The sequence below is a fragment of the Patagioenas fasciata genome, chromosome 9, assembly GCF_037038585.1.
Source record: "Patagioenas fasciata isolate bPatFas1 chromosome 9, bPatFas1.hap1, whole genome shotgun sequence".
Taxonomy (NCBI): domain Eukaryota; kingdom Metazoa; phylum Chordata; class Aves; order Columbiformes; family Columbidae; genus Patagioenas; species Patagioenas fasciata.
This window is the reverse complement of record NC_092528.1, coordinates 30355445-30377310: the sequence shown is the minus strand read 5'-3', so window position 1 is coordinate 30377310 and position 21866 is coordinate 30355445. Positions and strand designations below refer to the sequence as shown.

The following is a 21866-nucleotide window of genomic DNA, read 5'->3' as shown; positions in this document are numbered from 1 at the left end:
GGTCTTCTATCTCATGCCCATACCCAACCTGTTGCACATTGAGCTGGTGGAGGCTCTGAGGAACTTGACCTGGTTGAAGATGCCCTTGTTCATGGCAGGAATGTTGGACTAGATGAGATCTGAAGATCCCTTCCAGCCCAAACTATTCTGTGATTAGCACAGACGCAAACACATTATAACCACATCAGACCTCAGCTCAACACACCCCGCGACTCAGGTCTGTGCCGGTTTGTGGCACCACAGGACACACCACGTTTGTGTCTTCATTACAGCCTCATATTAATGGGCTAATATCCAGATTTTTGCTTTGTCCACGTCACTCTGCAAATAACCCAGGATCACCGGGCAATTGCAGTGAATTCTGCACACGCCATTAGCTGTTACCACAATTTTGCCAAGAGCAAAGATCCATTTTTCAGTCCATAAAACGTTTCCCAAACCTGCCTTCCTTTCTGGGCCTGGTGGGTGTTGTAGATCTGCTATATTTAACAAGAGCTTGTTGTCACCCAGCATTTACAGAGCAGCGAGGGACCATCAGCATCTCTTCTCCAGGTTAAAGCACCTCGTAACGCACCGGGGCTCCCTCCTTTCATAGCAACTCACTTAGGAGCAACAACTCAAGATTAGACCCGTGACTAGCAGCCCAACAAAGAGAAGTTTCAAACAAGATTTGGCTTTAGGAGCGGACGGCAGGCGACGCGGCGCTGTCTGGCAGCGCCATCAGTCACCGCCAGCCCGCTCAGGTCTGATAAGCAGCCAATGCTTTGTGAGCCCGTTTATCAGGAAGATGCGATCTCACCAGTTCATCGGCGAGATCGCTGCCCCCACAAACGAGGATTAAAGACGCTGCTTCGGATCATAATGTTAAACATGCAAATATTTTCTAGTAAAGATACTTCTTCATCTCTGCTTGGCAAGGGGACACAGCTCCAACTCTTTCTGTACGTACGTGGAGGAATTCACATACAAACCTGAAGGTGAAGAAACGCATTAGGGTTCTCCCGTGTTGTTACAATTGTCCTAAGGTGTATTAGGTTTCACAGTCCTAAAAATCTCTAAGTGGGAAAAGCAGCAGAGAAAGAAGGAATTAACTCGGGAGCTCATCTCGGTTCCTGCGCTGGGGTGACTGGGAACGGCTCCATGGAGCCAAACCCACTCGATACTCAGCGGATTGTTACAGAAATAGGGAAATACTGTGCTTTTAGACTTTGTGCTGAAATACAAGCCTAGCCACTTCAGGAAAATAAGACATTCTTGTCTTCCCAAGGGTCAGCAGCAAAGGAGGGGGAGTCGTGTGCTGTATCACCCTCCAAGCGCCGTGGGGCGAGACCATTATTATCTCTTCTCTTCTGGGACCGCGTAACACGAGAGAAAAAATTGCTGAAAGTTGGATTCCAAGTACAGCGGGGCCATAAAAATACACGGGGGACTTGGACAGAACACAACCCCAGCATCACAAGCAGGAAAAAGTCAACTTATTTTAGGCAAAAGAGGATCCGCTGTGCCGGGCCGTGACAGAGATAAATGAGAAAAGCGTATCAGACAAATTGCTTCCCTGTCAGCCACATGGGGACAAACTCCAGCTCGGCCTGGGCTGGGCTGCTGGGACCAAATGAGCTTTTTTTCCCCCCTCAATGGCTTAAAAGAAGTTGACTTTTTGGTCCATATTCACTAGTTTATTTGAAAGACAATCTCCTCCCTCCAAGAGATAAACACAGGCTCAATTAACATTTAAAACACATTTTTGTTTCCTAAACAAACTGCGGGGCAGACGTAACTGGAAGGGAAGTTTTGAGCATTTTCATGTCACTTTGATGCAGCTGGAGCAGCTCCAGCGGCGCTGAATCGCGGCGACTCGCCTGGAGTGAGCTAAAAGAACAATAAACTCCACCAGTAACATAATATGGAACTGTTATACAAAACAAAATCACGGCAAAATAGCTCAACATGAAAGCGGTCGTTATCCCTGCCATGATTTTTCGCAACAAAATATGTGGATATACATTACCCACTGTTATTTTAACAGCGCTTGTTTGATGTACTCGCGTGTTTTTTCATAAGCATTCCTTGCATTTTCTGGTATCCCATCTGCCAGTAGGTGAAGATGTAAAACACCAGCAATGAGGTGGGGCAAGGTATTTCGTTTTATCTGAAAATCAGGCTCGGGAGACGACCGAATGAGATCACAAGGCTTTCAGAAGTAACTCCCATTTCCAGGTGGTTCAAAACACACAGTTATACTGACCTATGCGCCAAGATGGTGTTTTGCTTTGCACAAATTGATGGCTAAGGGACAAGCACAAGCTGTCACTTGTAGGAGCCAGGAGAAAGAATATTCTGCTTGCATCTGCAATCCACACCATAAAGGGCCAAGCCTCCATTCTTGCCATCTCTTTTCCCCAAGCAAGCCTCAAGTGACAGTAAATATCAATAAATAAAATGCCAGTGCTACCATTATAGTTTAATTTCCCACTTGGAAGGGGGTGCTGATGCTGATTCATGTCTCTAAGTGAGGACCCGCAGTGTATTTGTAACCGCGGATCTACTATGGGAAAAGAAAAAGGGGGAGAAGTAGGGACAGAATTCATGGAATCACAGAATCATTTAGGTTGGAAGAGACCCTCAGAATCACAAAGTCCAACCATAATCTAACTCCTAGCACCAACCCACGTCCCTAAGAGCTTCATCTAAACGCCTTTTAAACCCTTCTAGGGACTGTGACTGCAGCACTGCCCTGGGCAGCTGTTCCAATGCAGCTGTTCCAGTGCCCCACAGCCCTTTCCATGAAGGATTTTTCCCTAATACCCAATCTAAGCACGGAGTCATGAGCACAGTGGCTGCGAGATGCAAGCACCAGCACTGCACGTCTCTGCAGGGACCCTTTGCTGCTTGCACACTTCTTAGACCTGATCTAAATAAATCAACTGCTGCAGTAATGCTTGGAACTTAACAGTTATGCTTACATCAGAGTATTAATGTTATTTTAATTCTTTCTTGTGGGTGCGCTCATTAATATATACTAAGCCTCGAAGATTTGTCCAGCTTTTACGCTGTCAGTTGCATTTCTCCATATCTCACCGCAGGCCTTGCAGTGGGTGATGCCTCAAACACCAGTGAGACCCATGTGGATTTCAAGAAGCCCAATCTGCACAGAAGCGTCCAGAGACACCACCTCTTGGCTCACAATAAAGTGAGGCAAAAATCTGCGCAAGGAACTGCTGCATTAAAGCAAACAGAAGCTTTACAAGGGGAAAAGAGGGTTGTGAGAGCTTCACTGTGTCACAAAACACAAAAGGACCCTTGGGTCACCGTGCTGCAAGCCCAATGAATGTAGCCCAATGAATGTGTTGCTGAAGCGGTTCCTCACTCCCTCACGAAACGCTGGGCCACAAAGCACTCAAGGTCTTTGAAATTAAATAATAGTAATAATAATCATAATCATCGTCTAGTGAAAGGTCTCCTGGATGGCACTAAACCAGAGCCTGCTACAAATAAATGACGATTGTGCCACCCCGAGCATGCAGCGGCAGCGTGGGCTGGGATGCGCCTGCATCTGCACAGGCTGGGATGCGCCTGCATCTGCATCTGCACGGGCTGGGATGCGCCTGCATCTGCATCTGCACGGGCTGGGATGCACCTGCATCTGCATCTGCACGGGCTGGGATGCACCTGCATCTGCATCTGCACGGGCTGGGATGCACCTGCATCTGCACGGGCTGGGAGGCACCTGCATCTGCATCTGCACGGGCTGGGATGCACCTGCATCTGCACGGGCTGGGATGCACCTGCATCTGCATCTGCACGGGCTGGGAGGCACCTGCATCTGCACGGGCTGGGAGGCACCTGCATCTGCATCTGCACGGGCTGGGATGCACCTGCATCTGCACGGGCTGGGATGCATCTGCATCTGCATGGGCTGGGATGCATCTGCATCTGCATCTGCACGGGCTGGGAGGCACCTGCATCTGCACGGGCTGGGAGGCACCTGCATCTGCACGGGCTGGGAGGCACCTGCATCTGCACGGGCTGGGAGGCACCTGCATCTGCACGGGCTGGGAGGCACCTGCATCTGCATGGGCTGGGAGGCACCTGCATCTGCACGGGCTGGGAGGCACCTGCATCTGCACGGGCTGGGAGGCACCTGCATCTGCACGGGCTGGGAGGCACCTGCATCTGCACGGGCTGGGAGGCACCCGCATCTGCATGGGCTGGGAGGCACCTGCATCTGCACGGGCTGGGATGCATCTGCATCTGCACGGGCTGGGAGGCATCTGCATCTGCACGGGCTGGGAGGCATCTGCATCTGCACGGGCTGGGACGCACCTGCATCTGCACGGGCTGGGATGCATCTGTGGCTTGTGGCTCTATGCAAAATCAAACGTACAACACAGAGCATAATGCCAGTTACCCAGCAGAGTGGAGATTAATCATCCAGTGCTGGCTTGTGTGCAACACTCGGTAGCTACGTGTATCCGCACAAACCAAGAGATTCAAAAATGTAAAGAGAAAATGTTCGGCAAATCACTTTTTTGTGAACTTCCCTGTAGCCTTTGATTTCCGACAACATATGAAATACAACACGTTCAGTTGGTTCTTCGCTTATTCTTGGTATTGATGTAAAACAAGAGCAACAAAAGGCAAAATAAATTCAACCCCTTTTAAGTGCAGAAGCCAGCAGAAAAGGGGCCTCAGAGACACTCACTGGGAAGAGCTGGTTCAGCACCCTAAAATACAGAATCCCAAAGAAATCCTTAAGTTCTGGTTCCAGCTGTGCTCATTGGAGGATTAGCTCCTTAGAAACTTATAGAGGTTCTTATAAAGGTAAATTTTGCTGGGGTGATGTCGGTAAATAAGGAGAGAACAACCACCTTCATTTGGCTCACAGTCTTCAACGTGATTTTGGCTTCTCCCCTCTCCCAGAAATAAGATTTATGAAGCCAAACCGAATCTGGTTTTGATTCTTACAAGATAAATTGCATTTTAAATGAATATAAAGCTCAAGATCAGCAGAAACGGCAAGTGTAGCGTCTTCCACAGCGGCCAGACACCCGTCGCCAGCCAATACACAAAAGGGTCCCATTTGGAAAGGCAAATCCTGCCCTTTGTGCAGGCAAACGCCCATTGACTCGGTGCAAGTTTTGCCTCAAGGACCACGGAAAGGACAAGGAAACCGCGGGATCCAGCTCTTTGCTGAAATAAATCACCCAGGTTGCTCCATGGCCGGCACCAGCGCCACACTTCAGCAAACCATTAGATTTATTACATACCATTCATTTTCTGCCACTTAACGGAGCTTTGTCACAGCCACAAAAATCTGAATTATTTACCAGGAACTCTTCTGAGTTCAGCAGAATGTTGGTTTTGCCTTTTCAGAACCACCACTTGAGGTGGGAGGAAAATGTCTATTAGCAGTGGTGAAAGACACATAAGCTCATATTGGAGAACAAAAATTAAATCTCATTAAAAATTGTGACGCGTCATAAGTCAAAGCAGTTTGGTGTCCTCAGGACACCCACGGTCTTGAGCAATGGGGCAGTTTAGAAGCTCGTGGTGGTAATTTCCTCCGGGCTGTGTTTTTGGGAGGTGGGGTGGCAGTGGGGTAAGATGGGTCTCATTGGGGTTTTAGGGCATTTCCCAGTGCCGGGGGGACGGGGCTCACGTTGGAGCTGCTGTTTTGGGAAGAGAAGGGGGCTCTGGGATGTACAAGGTGCCCAATGGTCTCTCAAAATATATTTGAGTCTGTTCATGGTGCTGGGATTACGTGACCATCACTCCCGCATCCAGGCTGCACACTGACGACTAAAGCAAAAACTTCATTATGCTGCCACAAAACTCCCAACATTTTTAGGAATTTTGCTGTGTAAATCCATTTTAGGCATCATGTTCCCGTTGGGTCACATCCCACATTAACTGGGAAGATGTTCCTGTGATGAGGTTTGAGCCCAGCATCACCACTGAGAATTTTCATTACAAAGACATTTGTCAGGAGTATCCAAGTCAACTTGGCTACAAAGCCAAAATTTCTGGATTACGCTATATGAGGAAGTTCATATTTCACTGCATGATCACAACATCTCAGAGGGCTACATGCATCTAAAATAGGGCATCATACAATCCGGGTATCATACAAGTACGGCATCATAGGATATCATACAAGTATGGCATCCTATAAATAGTTTATCATACGAATAGGGCATCATACAACGGGTGTGCAAAATCCTTCTTCCTTTTCTCCACCTTCCCTTTCACACTGGTGCACGCTGCACCCTAACTCGGCTAAGCCCCTGGAATAATGACAATTATGTGCTTTTATAAATAGGAGTTCTAGCCATGCCATAAAAAGACAACTCATATAAACAAAGCGTATGTGCACAGCCCAGACACACAGTAAATAATAATAATTTATGTATTTGTATTTACAGTCATGAAAATTTAATTGTATTTGTCATGCTCTTTAATTTATATATTTATCTTTACACTTACGAGAATGTAATTATTTATCCTTTTCATGCTTATCAATCTCTTTCAGAAGATGTCTTTCGTTCTCATTAACCCAAACCCCATTTTTCTGCTGGTATTACAGTCTAGACCTATCGTGGTCTTACAACCAAGAATATGTTCTGGTAGGGCAGTGTGGGCATTTGGAAAACAAAGGAAGACTTTGACGTATTAACTTTATACAAGATTTGGAAATAAAAATAAAAAATAAAACCAAAACATCACACACCAACCAACCAACCACCACGCAGCCACGCCAACCTCCAACCAACCAACCAACCACCACGCAACCACACCAACCTCAAACCAACCGACCACCACGCAACCACGCCAACCTCAAACCAACCAACCAACACGCAACCAACCAACCAACCAAAATGCAACCACACCAACCTCAAACCAACCAAAATGCAACCACACCAACCTCAAACCAACCAAAATGCAACCACACCAATCTCAAACCAACCAACCAACTTATGTTCTCAAACTTACCTCATCGATGTGTCCAACAGCTCCAAAGATCTTTGCTGTTTGCCCAATCAAACTCGGGAAGCTCTCACCAACTTCCTTCAGCATGGGAAGGAACGTTGCCAAGGCTGCTGGTTCATAGCTGGATATTTCTGTGAGTATGTTGAGAATAATGTCGCTGTGGTTTGGGTCTCTCAAGAGTCCGAATAAAAACGGAATACACTCTTTCAGCACCTATTAAAAATCAGACAGAAGCAAATTGTGAACATGTTTTTCAATTGTGAACACATCTAAGCCAAAAGAGGTTCTGTGCATTGATAAAAATAAAACACTAGACTTTGATTTAGTGCAAGTTTTCCACCCTTGCTGACCTTTGCACGGAGCTGTTGCTGAGGTCAATGGAAGTTCAGCTCAACATATGGAATAAGGGTAAGCTGTAGCCTTGAAATATTGCAGTTATGCATATAGAACTAAGGAAATGCCCAATTGTTAAAAAAAGGCCAATAAAAAAAACCCCTTGCCAAATATTTCCCTTGCTCTGGGCCAGTCTCGTACTGCATTGATTAAAACAACATAAGATTTAAGCATCCCCAATGATACGGTAAATTAAAGCACCAGTAGAAATGTTTGGTTTCCACGGGCAACTAAATAACGTGACAAGGTTAATGGGTGGAACAGGAGGAAAAAGAAGAGGTGAGATCCCCACTGCACAAAAAATGCTGCAGGCAAGTTGTCAGTTCTTGTACCAACACAATTTGCAAGAGGCTGAGGGGGTAAGTCCTTCAAATCACCTCGCAAATGGGACACAGGGAATATCTACTGAAGGACTGTTTTTCATATAAACACACATGTACACCAGTACACCTCTGATTCACTGAAACTAAGGCATTTCAACATAGAAACAGGGCATAAAGTGACCCCTTCTGGGGTTGGTTTGGTTGGTTTTGGTGGGGTTTTTTTGTGGTTTCGTTTGGTTTGGTTTTGTTTTTAGGATTTGATCTTTTGCACACCAATAACTACCACTGTGGCAAAATACTGCAGGTGGGCGGCCAAATAAATTGTTAGTAGTAACAAATGATAATGATAGCAATAATGATAATACAAAGCAACTTCAGCCGTGTCGGCTCCAGCGTGGGGTTCACAACAGCCAGCTGTGCTGTGATAAATTCCCTTGGCTTGGGGGAAGATACTAATTACTGTCAATTCTTGTTTTCCAAAGACTTTATGAATGTCATAAACTCACAAAGCAGGTAGTTTTGTGCCTTTTAATGCACTGGGTGCTGTCAATGACGCACAACTTTCAAAGCATGTTATATTTTGCCCTAAGTAATTAAACTGCAGCTCACTTCTAATCAATTTCTAACTCATTTTCACTTTCCTTGATATGAAATTCAATAGAGTTCATATATTGTAATGGAAGCACAGCCATGGGAATTCATACCCAGCTGACAGAGGAAGAGCCAAAAGAGTTGAAAACTGTTCTGGTGCGACACAGATTTTTTGGCCCGGCAGAGTCGTTATGTTCTCTTTATGATCAGATGGAGAATTCTGAATGGAATGAAGGAATTTGTGGGGAATTAACGCAGGAAAGCCCTGTTGCGCGTGCTCTGGGACCGGCTCACAGTGAGATCTCCCCGAGCGCGTTTTGCGTCGCAGAACGTGCTTTACCCCGGGTTGTTTCTTCCTGGCCACCATGAGGAGCAGCCGCAGGAGGTGGTGCCGCTCGGCCGGGTCCGGTTGGGCCAGCAGGGCCAGCAGGGCGGGCAGGCGCAGGTCGATGGGCCGCGGGTGCCGCTCGTACAGCGCGGGCAGGACCCGCAGCAGCAGCCGGTTCCCTGTAACGCAGCAAAGGAGACACGGGGACATCAGCACCCGCCCGGGGACACCGGCAGTGCAACGGGATCAACTGAGAATCATTGGTCCAAAACCCACGAGGCAGAAATCACACTGTAGAAAAATACATACTGGGCCAAGAAACCCAATAAATAACCCAAATCGTTGCGGGTGTAACAACATCGCTGTAAAAAACCAAAACACAACACCTTAACAGGATTATCATAGAATCATTTCAATTGGAAGAAACCCTCAGGATCACCGAGTCAAACCTTAACCTAACTCTAGCACTAAACTATGTCCCTAAGAACCTTGTCTAAATGCCTTTCAAACCCCTCCAGGGCTGGTGACTCCAGCACTGCCCTGGGCAGCCTGTTCCAATGCCCCACAGCCCTTGGGGGAAGAAATTGTTCCTAATATCCAATTTCAGCCTCCCCTGGCACATAAAATATCATTTTCATTCTCAAGTGCAACACCATGAGAAGGCGGCTTAATGAGCATTCAGATTTGGATGATACTCTGAGTCCCTGACCAAACTAAGCATGACTTAAATTAACCACACACAAAAAAAACAGAAAGCACGTAAAAACTGTATCTCTCCTTTGTTGAGATTCAGGCTTTCAAATTAAATAAGCGGCATATGGCAAGAATAGCTGGTTATTAAGAGAACTAAATAGGCACAGCAGTGAATTTGAAGATAACTAGTTAAGGATGCCATTTCCAGGAATAGCAAGGAGCCAGAGAGAGGCAACTGCGGACAAAGATACGCAAAACCCGCTCACACATTTTCTTAAGATGTCTGCGCATAATTCAATTTGAAGCCCAGGCTCATACCAAAACATATAACTTCACATCGCCGTACATGACTGCCTCAATATATTGAAGCTTCCCCTCGAACAACATATGGAAAACATCTGGTGATGGCCTTGGTACGGCTGCTTTTCGTGAACCCCTCAAAGCGCTCGCGGTCTCTTTGGGTTTGGTTTCCAAGAGGAACGAGCTCTCCGGCCCACTGCTGCTTTTCCTCCCATTTTACAGCTGAGCCTTCTAATTTTGGAAGATGAGCAGGTCGCTTCGTGGATGGTAGGAAAAGGCTATTATGGGTCTGACCGGAGCAGCTCGTGATGCCCACAGATACACAAAGCACACCCAAAACACACTATTGGGTCTTGCAGCATCACTCTGAGCCAAAAAACCAACATACATTAATAATTCACAGCACCTCCAGCCCCACAGACACGCGAATTTCTGTCTCGTTTTATTCCCTATATAAAGCGCAAAGGCCAGTTGCAAAGGCAAGGTATTTGCTGCTGAATTACCCCAAGCAGCTCAGCAAGCCCAGCAGTCCTGGCCGTTTTTTAGCCACATTCTTTGTGCAAATTTCTTCCTGATGTTACAAGCGAGTCTGTCAAAACGTGTCAGGTTTTATTACGAGTTCCACTAACGCGCCGTGGGATTCACGCAAAGCACCAATCCACCCCGAGTTAGAACTACAATGGAGAGACAACGTATTGACTTGGATTCTTCTAGATTCACATCTGAGTTTGCAATTAAACAATTCCGTAATCGAATACACTAAAAATTACTTTATTCTCTGGATAACTTGGTGCTTAGAGGAATAAATCCTTCGCACTCGCGCGTGTTTAGTTCCCACTGGAAGTTTTCTGCCCATTCGGAGCAGAGCCCTTAAGCTCCAGTTGAACTTCATCAATTCAAATTCAACTGCAAAAGATGGAATTCCCATGGTCCTGGCAAAACCCACCTTGTAAAAGCGCGGAGGGAAGCAGCGCCATCACTTTAGAGCGATATTTAAGCGACCACAGACGTGGGATTGCTTTTAATTCAATAACCCGTTTATACACAAACTTGTAAACAACCCAAGCAGACACCACGGTTTGTGTCTCTTCTCCACATAACTTCAGAAAGGTCACGAAAAACAACCCGATTCCTCATTTTTCTTATATTTTCACGTTTCAAGTCAGCTCCGAGTGCCTCTTGCCAGTGGTTTCTCACACCTTTTCAGTTTTTAAGGGATTTAGGCACCTGCAGCTCGCTACCTTTGGATCCTCAGAGGCGATATCGTGCCCATTCCCAAGTCATTAACTTTTTCCAACCGTGCTTCATCTGTCTCGGTCTAAACTAAGTACGTTTGTTGTCTGAGAATGGAAGAATATTACACTCCTTAATTACCTCCTTTCCCTTTTCCTTCCCCTCCCACCCTCACCCCAATACTTTCCAGATCCAATAAAATCCAAGTCCATGCACCAAGACCAACTTTCTTTTCCTGGGGAAGACCCAAATCAGACACAAACCCCCCCCACAAATGCTCACCTCTACTTTACCAAACTTCCAAGCTTTCTAATATATTGCTTCAACATTACTATATCTTAGTAGTGTTTGCAGGAGAGCAGCTGGAGGCCCCACTGTAGCATCAGCTCCATGGAAAGAAAACACAGATTGCAAATTAAATGCAATTATTTGGGGAGTTCTGCTGTTCTCTGACTACTTCACAGCCAATATATAATTTGTAGCATTGGTGCATTACCTGTAATCTCACCTAAGCAAAGCATCTCTCAAACAATTAATGGCCCATTAAGCTGATAAACTTCATAGAATTTGAACCAGATTAACAGCACCAACAACCATACTCAGCACCAGATTCGCAGCTAATCCAAAAGCGTCTTATTTTGTTTTTTCTAAAGTTAACAGAGACAACTCTAACCATGCACATGCTCCCAAAACAAGACCCTAGCAGTAATGTCTTAATATAATCCACAGGGTTATGATGCTGTCAGTAATCAGGGCTCAAAAAGCAAAACTCTAACGAGCTGTCTTTACCTTCTCCTTTATTGCTGAAAGCAGGAAACTGCTCATAGGTAATACAAGTTTTATACGTGACTATCCAAAAAGCTACATTTTTTTAGGTTAAACCACAGACGTGTATCCAAAGCGACTCCAGGTATGTTTGTTTTTCTACCAATTCCCTCCAGAGCAAAACGAGTTCAGAGAGAACGCTTTCCTGCCCACAAAGAACACGAAAATCCCATAACGGGGGCGGCAAACCCCCCGGTGCCGCCAGCCCTTGCAAAGCTGCCAAGAGCAGGAGTAAGAGCAGCTTTTCCCCATTCCTGCCCCTCCGGGAGGGCTGGGACTGAGCGAGCTGCACGCCCCCCGGCCAAACCCCCTCTTATTGCGGCGCTGGCTCCAGCCTCCCTCATTCATCCCAGCCCCGGCGCTCGCAGCGATCGTCAGGGCTTGGCTGTGGATCCCGGCGTTCATCAGGGGCTGGCTGTGGATCCCGGCGTTCATCAGGGCTTGGCTGCGGATCCCACGCGGTCTCATCTCCGCTCAAGCCTGGGGCTGGAGCCCAGCCTGCCCGGAGGATGCTGCCCCGAGGAATCCTGTCTCTGCTGACGCTCTGCTGTGTTTTCAGGGCTTCTGTCTCCGTTCTGGATGAAGACGATGACTACGACCTCATGTATGTGAACCTGGATAACGAAATCGAAGGGCCGGTTCTTGGTACTGAGGAAGGTAAGCAGATTTAAACCAAATTTGTGCTAAGCGCAGACTTGCTTTCTTTGCTGCCTAACTTCTGTAACATTTATTATTACAAACCATTTTTTCCTTCCAGAGGAAGAAGCATATGCTTGTGCCACTAGATTATTGCACACAGCGAATGCTCAAACACTTGGTGCGCCTTGGAATTTGCTTTATACTCTTTATTTTTCAGTTTTCTTGCAAAAGACTTGCGTGCCAGTTTTAGAATTGCTGTAACACACACTTTTTGATAGGGGGAAGTGCGCTGACAGTCTGGAGCGTGTAAGCCCTGGAGAGCCAGATTTTGTCAAATACTCCTCCTGTTTATATATTTAAGTCCAACAGAATAGCAACATCTGTCTCTTCCATTCCAGCTGCTTCGTGCGACTGCCAGCGAGAGCACACGGAGTGGGACAAGCTCTTCATCATGCTGGAGAACTCACAGATGAAAGAGAACATGATGCTGCAGGCGGTGGACGAGCTGCTGAAGGTGGACGTGCAGAGCCTGAGAGCAGAGCTGAGCCAGCTCTCCGCCACCTTCGCCGCCGCCGTCCAGAAAGTCGCCTCCCAAATTGTGTCCCAGGTAGAACGGGTGCTTGCGAAGGACGGTGACCAAGCCGAAGAAGCCAAGAGGCTCCGCGAGTCCGAGCAAGGGAAGGTTCTTGAGCACGTTCTGCTGCTGAGCCGCAACGTGTCCAGCAGGCTGGGGCGGCTGGAGAGCGCGTGGCCGCGCGGCTCCGAGGCTCAGGACACGGCTCCGCAGCAGGAGAAGCGCGGTCCCACGGGAGACCAGCTCGTCCTGAACGCCCTGTGGAAGGAGCTCCAGCAAACCAGAGCCGAACTGAAGGCGTCGCAGAAATGGGCAGCTCAGCGCTTACTGCCGGCAGGTAAGGCGCCATCGCGGAGGGGGTCTCAGGGACGTGGGTTAGTGATGGAGTTCGGTTATGGTTGGACTCTATGATCTTGAGGATCTCTTCCAACCAAAATGATTCGATGACTCTCAGTCCAGGTGCGCTGTGCTTCACCAGAGAGCTCTCTGTGGTGGGCCTGTCCAAACATAAGCCCTGCGAACACTCCTCTTGAGCGCCTTCCTCCACCTACGACTCCAAATCAGCCTTAGGAACATCACCGCAGCCTGTACACCCAGGGAGGAAACCCATTAACTGCTCTCAAAGGAGAGGCGCTGAGCTTCTCAAACGTGGGATCAGAGAAGCGTTTAATCCGAGTCCTTCTGCAGGGCGGAGCAGCCACCCAGCGCAGACCCAAACCCACGTCAGAGAGCAGCAACGAGACTTAAACCACACAAACGGTGTTGTCTCACCTTTTACCTCCCTCCCACCCACCCGCACGAGTTGCTGAGCCCTCCTGTTCTCCTCGCGCACGTACCCGCCCCCTCCTCTCCCACAATAAACGCTGCCCCCTCCTCACCAACCCCAGCTGCCCGAGAGGACGGAAAAATCACTAACACTCCGCTATTGTTGCGGTTTTGGCTTTTTTAGCTTTTCCCCCGTTCCAAAATACTTGCATTGAGCAGCAAGCGCGGTGGCTGCAGAAAGATGAGCTCGCATCTCAAATTTCACGTCAGTTTTTCTATATGTTGTAATAGGACACCCCAAAAAAAACAGCGACAGCAACTTGGATATGGCAGAGCAGACCCCCCCCGCCCAGCTATTTAAAACGTGTGGCTGCAAAATTGCTCCGTGCAGGATGTAACTACGCTGAGTGTAACCCTGCCTGCCGGATTGTTATCACCGCAGCCTTAAATGCTGACATGTTTTAATGCTGACATGTTTTAATGCTGACATGTCTTCTTTAATGACTGTATTGACCTGAGCAACACCGCCAGGAGAGCCGCTTATAGCTGCTAAAGCAAAGGCAACAACGATACAAACACAACATAACAACATTTACATCAAAGCGTTTCACAATCCAACACGAACCTGCCCTCTCGGGGAAGACACGGCTTCAGCTTTATAAGTAAATCGCTTTTACTCCTTGATTTATCGCAACCCTTCAGTAATCTTTGTGTACTGGGAGTAGATCTCACAGCATATTCCTTTTTTCCCCCGAAAAACACGTGAATCTTGCCTTCCAAATGCATGATCTCATCCCTTCTGTGTGCAGCACGGCCAGCCCGGCAGCGCCTCTGCGCCAGGTGAGAGTCAAAAACCCCATCGGCATCCAGGATCTCACCCTCATTAGTGGAAATCCAGATCGTTTCCACCGCTTCCTATGTAGTTTTCTAGAAAACGTTCTTATTTTTTTAATTTAAAAGATACAATTTAAGTACTTCCAGAGCCTCCCTCTGGAAACTTTTTTCCGAGGGAATTTTTACCAACTGACTTTAATTTCTCACATCTTGAACCACCGCCAGCCACACTCTTGAGGGCTTTTCTAATCACACTTTGTGTTCCTCACTGAGGCTGGTTTTAATTTTGTTTAGGCTTGATAATAGAGCCTGAAAGCTTGCTAATTAAAAGCTTTTTGACAATAGCGTTCCTAAGTAGCATTTTGAGGAGCAGCCCCAGCAGTTGCTCTCGGGTCCCTCCTCAAAAGGGCCAATGGAGCAATGTGCTGGGAGCTAGAAGGGAGCAGAAATAACACAGAAATAACACAGCAGCGCGGGCCTGGAGGGCACAAAGAGCCCTTCATTCCCCCAAGCTGAAATTTCCACACACATTTAAGACATTTTAGATCCTCTAGCTTGTTTAAATAGGAAATGAACCAGCTCAATGGTAGAATGGGGCTGCTTTTCCCCCTACGTTGCTTAGAATATTAAGTTACATATGACTGAGGAACAGTATGCAGAATACCAAAAATGGCTTGGGTTTAGTGATCATCATTACTTTCTAAGTTTCTTCAATTTCTGTCGCTGCTTGTAGCTTATCTGTTATCAACATATTGATTAACTAGAGATAAGAGGTGAACCATTTAAGAAATACCAGTTGTCCTACACATTTCCCAGGCTTAACCAGTGCGGGTGGAAGTTCTGACCAACAGCCCTAATGGCAGGGTCAGAAAAGGGAAATGTTATAATAAATAAAGACATCTCGGCACATTTCTGCCCACACTGCACCTGCTTTTTCACCCATTTATCCCGGCGACAAGGACAGGACACAACGAGCTCAGGACAGATCACCGGCCCCATCCCTTCAGCATAATGCTGCTCTTCTCATCACTTCATCCTGAAAAGAACCACACTGAGGCTAAACCAAGCCTTAGATGAAGCAAAGGAGGACTACCCGCCATAATTACCTGATGCAAAGCGCTGATTTCTCTAGGTGAGCCAGCAGAGCAGCTCTCCTGGGCCGCACAGGCCCCCGGGCGAGCGCCAGGGCAGGCAGGATGAAACCCAAACGCCACTTTCCGTGGCTCAGGGCTGTACAATGCGCCACTTTTGCAGCGAGGGAAGAGCTCACATGTGTTCCTGCGGCCTCATTAACCCCTAGACCCATTGCCGTAGCATTCAGCAAACCCATCCATCAGATCTGAGAGCCTCTTCCTACCGCTTTGTAGGTGGGTTCCTACATCCCATTGCTAAGCTGAGCTCCCAGCTCCCTTCGAGAAGCCCAGAAGTGACCATGTGTCAAGGTTCTTAACTGTGCACGTACAAATACGCTCGTTTTTATCCACCTAACCACCTTTCTAACTTTTTCCAGGGTGTGAAACAGCAATTCTATTCCCCATGCGCTCAAAAAAGATATTCGGGAGCGTTCACCCAACTGCTGGAATGACCCTTCGCTCCTTCACTGCGTGTATCTGGATCAAAGTGACCGAGGCTTTGGACAAAACTATTGTCTTCTCCTACGGGACCAAGTTCAATCCCTACGAAATCCAGCTTTACCTCAGCCGGGACTCCGCAGTGCTTGTCGTTGGTGGCGACCAGCACAGGTTAGTTGTCGAGAACGTCGTTGTCCCTGGGAAGTGGCTCCATCTCTGCGGCGCCTGGAGCTCGCAGAACGGCTCCGCGTCCCTGTGGGTGAAGGGCGAGCTGGCGGGCGCCACCTCGGGCATTGCCGATGCTCACATCATTCCGGACGGAGGGATTTTGCAGATCGGTCAAGAAAAGAACGGTTGCTGCGTGGGAGGTGGGTTTGACGAAGCTTTGGCCTTCTCTGGGAAATTAACTGGCTTTAACATGTGGGACAGAGTGCTCAGCGGCACAGAGATAGCGGCGCAGGGCGGAGAAGACGCGTGCGGCATCAGGGGCAACGTGGTGGGGTGGGGAGTCACGGAGGTTTTGCCGTATGGAGGAGCTCAGTACGTTTCCTGAACTCTGGCAAGGCAGCTTCCGAAGCAGAGAACGGGTTTGATGTTGATCTGGATGCCAACACGTACGAGTGAACGGAGCCCGTCCCTCGCAGCTTCCCAAGGAAGGTCGGCGGTGCGAGTTCACACAACGAGGTGCTGTGGAGATGGGATTTGATCTCTGCCTGCTGCTTTGGCAAAACACTGAAAAAAATACAAACCAACCCCCATGGTGGCATCGGAAAAGCCGTTCCTGAGGCCAGGTGACTGGTTTTTGATATATAAAGTGCCACCGTGGACATTTGGCAGCCGAGCGGTGCTCCTGGCATCCCTGCAGCACAGACGTGAGGGCCGCGCATCTCCCGGGCTCCTCCAGCCGTCGGCTTTTATAGCGCTAATGTGAATTGTACAGAGGAACCACATAAGCCAAGAAATGTGTTGTTTATTAATCGTTAGTAATTTGTAGACTATAACAAAACTAGCTCCTTGTTTAAAGCATTATTTATGCCACAGATTGACCTAACATATAAAAGTAATATTCCCCATCATAGTCGGACGTTAGATGTGGAGAAAACGCAGCTGTATTATATTGTACATTGACTTTGTAATAATTTTATTGAAATTATTTTTGTAAAGTTGTTCTGTAAATAAAGACACTACACTAAACTATAACTTTCCACGCTTCTCATGAACCGAAAACTCTGAGAGTAACTACCAGTTGGGAATGCTTCCATATTTTGAACCACATAGCTTTAGCTGCTAATAGGAAAAGAACATAAACATCACCATCTCATACAAAGAGAGACTGAAATCCAAGTATTAGATTAGTAAAGCCACTCTGAGCTCTCCCATGGGGACACGGGCGCTGGGACACATGTGTGCACTGGGAGCCCGAAGGAAGGCTTGGTTTTGAGATATTTCCACATAAAAATCAATCGGTACGCCATGCATAACACTGGCCAGCCCAGAAGGACACGTTCAGTTCTAAGATACATTTAGATATCTAAATAACCGACTTAATTGATGCTAACGGGAGGTTCGTACGAGGCAGAATTGATGGCACTGGCTTTCTTCTCTCGTGTTTGCGAGCTCATCCAAAATGCACCAAAAACACAGCGCACAGGAGCACAGAGCCAAGACACCGGGGGCGAGCTGTGCGTAGAAAAATGAGCTGAAGCAGACAACGCTGAATCGTTCTTCGCTGGATACGTAACCATTTACTACAAGAACGATTCTTCGCTACCTGTTGAAGCCTCTGAGCAAGTTATCGCGGAGAATTTCTCATTCAAAGCGATTCTCGTTTCCACTGAAAGCAGCACAGCCTTCGGCTTTACTCTACGTTTTCTCATCCTCTACAGATGCCCTAAGGCCGCGCTTTGAGAAGTTTCTTGACGCGTTGCTGCTGTGCTCATTCCCGAATGATGCACCTACCAGATCCTTCCTCCAATGATACAGAAGTAGTAAGAAAAAGTTATGACAAGGTAATTTCCGCTTTACTGTGCCATGCAACAGGGTTGTGCTTGGGAGCTAAAGTTAGACAACCTACTCCAAAGTTTTGGCAACACTTCGTTGAAGGTAAAAATAACAGCTCGAATGGCTAGAATTTCTCCTATTACCAAAGAAAAATGTATCTAAATTATAAATACTTAGTAGTGAGTATGACAAAAATCCCTTACTAAATAATATCTGCAAATATAGATAACTAAAGAAGGATGAAATATTACCTCTGATCTTCAGAGTTCATTAAAAAAATACCTGAGGCCCCAGCATTGCGCAAGGGCAAAACTGCTCTGCAATCCTCTTTCCGTTAAATGGAAACAAATGGCCATGAAACGCGGCAGGAAAAGCAAAATCCTCAAAAAGACCATGAGAAGTCCTCCCTGGCGACTTTTCTCACTGAAATGCTGTGTCTTGGCAGCCGTTTCCCACCTCTGTTCTGTTTGGCGGACGACCCGACGCAAAGCCCGTCCTTTCCTTCGCTCCGAATCAGCTGCAAAATCCTGCGTCCAACCGCTCTGCTCTTCTCTATCACCTCTGGACTAGCAAAGCTCGTCCCACAGTCTAATCCTCTCCTGCAGGTCACTGCCAGCAGCTTCTCTCTTTCTTCCCTGCCTTAACTATATCCTTTTTTGCCAACAGTTACTTTGCCTGTTTGGAGAACACCAAGGAAATGGTATTTGCGGGGAATTCGGGCTCCAAACACGGAGAAGCCCCCATGACGGATCCCATGCGCTGCGGGGAGGTGTCGGCACAGGACCCGTCAGCATGGCGGGCACGGAACAGACGTTTGCGTGTTGAGGAGCCGAATTCGCGCTAACTGGAACAGAGCGGTTGAACGCTCTTTCAAAGAGCTCTTTTTTAGCTAATAAGATAAGAAACTGATTGTGCAGCCAAACAGTTGCCCCAGGTAATCAAAAAAAGCCCAGTTCGCTCTCAAACGCAGGCAAGGGGCCAAGGGCTCGTATCAGCCCCGCTGGTGCCGCTGGGCTGAGCTGCGGCTGTGACTCCAGAACAGGCCCTTTGTAAATCCATCAGCAGCTCATCCTCCTGCTTTTCTCCGTCTTTAGCTGCGAACCAACCTCTTCATGCCTGACATATAAATTCTGCACAGCGCTATTAAGCCACTATATAACACAAAGTACTTTGCCTGTTGAGCGAGCTCTTGCAGCCTGGAATTTCCAAACCTGATGTTCACAGCAACATCTGCTGGTAGAAGAACATAAATACACGGGCACAGCCACGACAAAACCTTCAGCTGTGGGTGCCTATCGCTTTCCCCACGCCTACGACTGTACCATCACAGCTGCTTCACTTCATTTCTTTCCATTAACAGGACCGAGTCACAAGTGGTAACGTGCAATGTTAACACATAAATACCCATGTCACGAGTCTCAGAGGAATCGTCCTTGTGCCTCCAAAGTTGTCAGCAATATTCTGTTCTTGGGCGTGATTAATATTATCACCCAGCTCACACGTATTTATCATGTTTATCACACATTTGACCTTAAACGAAGTGGACAGAAACATGAAAACTCTTATGTCCTGAGGACAAAATTACTGCCTAGATTAGCTATCCCTCCATAACACGCTCCACCGATATTTTTTAACACATACAAAATGCACACATTTAATTTGAGGGCTTAACATCTTCACAGCGATGCTCTTGGAATAATTAGACAGCTATTGCCACTTATTTCTATGACCCGTGCTTGAAGAAAAGCGGTGATTTTACCACTGCAGCACCGCTGTATTGCAACAAATACTGCGAACTTCACTACTCCAACTAAGTTCGATTTCCTTTTGGAGAGGAATGAATCTTTTTGGCTTTTTAAACCACAAAAGTAATATGTACAGGGTTTAGGAACAATATTCTATGTAAAGCTAACAATGCAGACAAAATTAAAGAACCACTACAAAGATTTTTCTATCTTACATCTGACTATTTTTGCCACAGAATGGGATTCATTTCTTCCCCATTTATGTTTTGGAGCATTGCCAATGACACTAATAGAAAGGGTAAGAGCCCAGTAACTAGTATCTCATATAATGGCTTATAATTTGAAGTCCATTAGTAGAGCGTACTAACAAGCGCAGATGTATTTCCTGCCCGATGGGTCATCCAATCTATAATAAAACTTCCACAGCCAACAAGGCTCAGTAAATTCACAATATTCTTGCAAGCTTTTCCTTGATATATTCCATTACAGATTGTGCCTAACGTGTTTCATCACATTTAGCTATGCCCATATATATGCTTGATCCATACATGCCTCGCGCATGTTTTTATGTACAATGTATAGGTCTAATACCGCCTAATTAATCTAACGGTGGGCACGCTGCAGGACTAGATCCTAAAACCTCAGTGTGTTCGTACCTTGCAGGACACTTTTGACAATGGTGTCTGTGTGCTCGGCCAGCAGATCCGCTTTGGCGATGGCAGCCAAGGACAGGTAACTCGACATGTTCCTGCACAGCTCCTTATTGCCCCGCTGCAGAAACTTCACGGCCACGGGCACCGCTAAGGCCATCACCGCAGCTCGGTTGTAATTCTGCGAAAAACACCAAAAAGCACTGAAAAACAAGCAGCTGGAAAGAAGAAAAGAATAAATAAGTCTCACGCTGATCAGCGTAGAGAAACAAAAATCAAAACAACGGGGGAAAAAAAAGCCAAACGGACATCAAGCACGGCCGTGTTTTGGTAACGCCACGGAGGGCGGACTTCAAAGAAAGAGCAAGGGCATGCGTTTAAAACTGCTGCCCCAGGAGATGCTCAGAACGCACCGATTTTTGTCCTCTGCAGGAGGAGGAAAACGCACCGAATGAAGTTCAGTGGTTCAACATGAGCTGCTGTGAGGTTTCTGACGAGACGTTGTGTGTGGTGCTCGCAGAGAAGACGGCGGCCGTCACAGCTCCTCTCACAGAGACCAAAGCGCGGTGCTGCTCTGAGTTTTGGCCTTTGTGCTCTGCTCCCAGAACAGCATCCCATGCTCAGCCACTGGGACTAAATCAAAGCCAAACTGGTCAAATGAGGAAAAAGAGTATGCATAAGGGTACCGGGAGACTTGCTTGCAGGGCAATAGCTGTAGTGTTGATCAGCAATTTTCCTCTAACAATAATTTCATTTCCTTCCTAAACTCCAGCCAATTTCTCTGAACGCCAGCTCATTTCTATCCCCAAAACAGCACCGAGCCTCAGCGATCTCAGAGGTATCTGCATGTACACTTAGGTTCTGATGGTAATGTCAGAAAAGGTTTTCTGCAACTATTTGTATACGTGGAACTGTGTGCACAGACTGTACGCATCCACTGCCTATGAAGTTCCCATACGTAACTGCCCCTGAAAGTAGCAGGATGTATTTATGTGCAACTGAGGACCCGCATCCCCTCTGGAGCCTCCTTAATCAGTGCTTTTCTCTCATCTCCGCTCAGTTTTGAACATCTCTTTGAAACCGGAGTACATGGCTGGTTTTGAAAATAAACCTACAAGATGATTGTATTTAATTAGCATCTGAAATCACAGGCAACCACTGGAACCCAGATGTTTCAGCAAGCAATGAAATAGCGCAAAGAAAGACAAGCCAGATGCTCATTCTGGAGCGGCACTGCAAAAAATCAATTTAGACTTGAGAAAAGCCAAATCTGTTGTTCCATATACTCTGCTATCGGGCTCCTCAGCCGAGCGCTGCAGCCGCTCCTAAGGAAGAAGAGGCCGCAGCAACCCCTAAGAGTCGAGATCACTCAGCATGGCAATGGCCATACGACCCAAAACTGCATCTTTAATGA

General features: G+C 47.1%; 2 protein-coding genes across 11 annotated transcripts in view; one reads left to right on the top strand and one right to left on the bottom strand.

Moving 5' to 3' along the window:
• VEPH1 (ventricular zone expressed PH domain containing 1) overlaps window positions 1-21866 on the bottom strand; it is an 83275-nt gene that overhangs the window by 40225 nt on the left and 21184 nt on the right. For 9 of the 10 annotated variants that reach the window (XM_071812756.1, XM_065844558.2, XM_071812759.1 and 6 more), the window contains 3 exons: window positions 20459-20633; window positions 8635-8801; window positions 6991-7200 (listed from right to left, as the gene is read on the bottom strand). In XM_071812756.1, coding sequence (XP_071668857.1) covers window positions 6991-7200; window positions 8635-8801; window positions 20459-20633 — 552 coding nt within the window. Of the gene's footprint in view, window positions 1-6990; window positions 7201-8634; window positions 8802-17283; window positions 19588-20458; window positions 20634-21866 lie in introns of those variants that run through there. The other variant, XM_065844561.2, reaches the window with a different exon arrangement.
• PTX3 (pentraxin 3) lies at window positions 12008-17256 on the top strand. Its single transcript, XM_065844730.2, has 3 exons — window positions 12008-12330; window positions 12711-13223; window positions 15996-17256. Exons 1-3 carry the CDS (start codon window positions 12183-12185, stop codon window positions 16607-16609), a joined length of 1275 nt encoding a protein of 424 aa, XP_065700802.1. The 5' UTR covers window positions 12008-12182; the 3' UTR covers window positions 16610-17256.

What these genes read in the sequence shown, in the direction of transcription:
- PTX3 (XM_065844730.2), top strand. Translation starts at nt 12,183, where the DNA reads ATGCTGCCCCGAGGAATCCTGTCTCTGCTGACGCTCTGCTGTGTTTTC. An exon ending in GGTTCTTGGTACTGAGGAAG is followed by an intron (nt 12,331 to 12,710) that starts GTAAGCAGATTT and finishes CTTCCATTCCAG; the next exon opens with CTGCTTCGTGCGACTGCCAG. An exon ending in TCAGCGCTTACTGCCGGCAG is followed by an intron (nt 13,224 to 15,995) that starts GTAAGGCGCCAT and finishes AACTTTTTCCAG; the next exon opens with GGTGTGAAACAGCAATTCTA.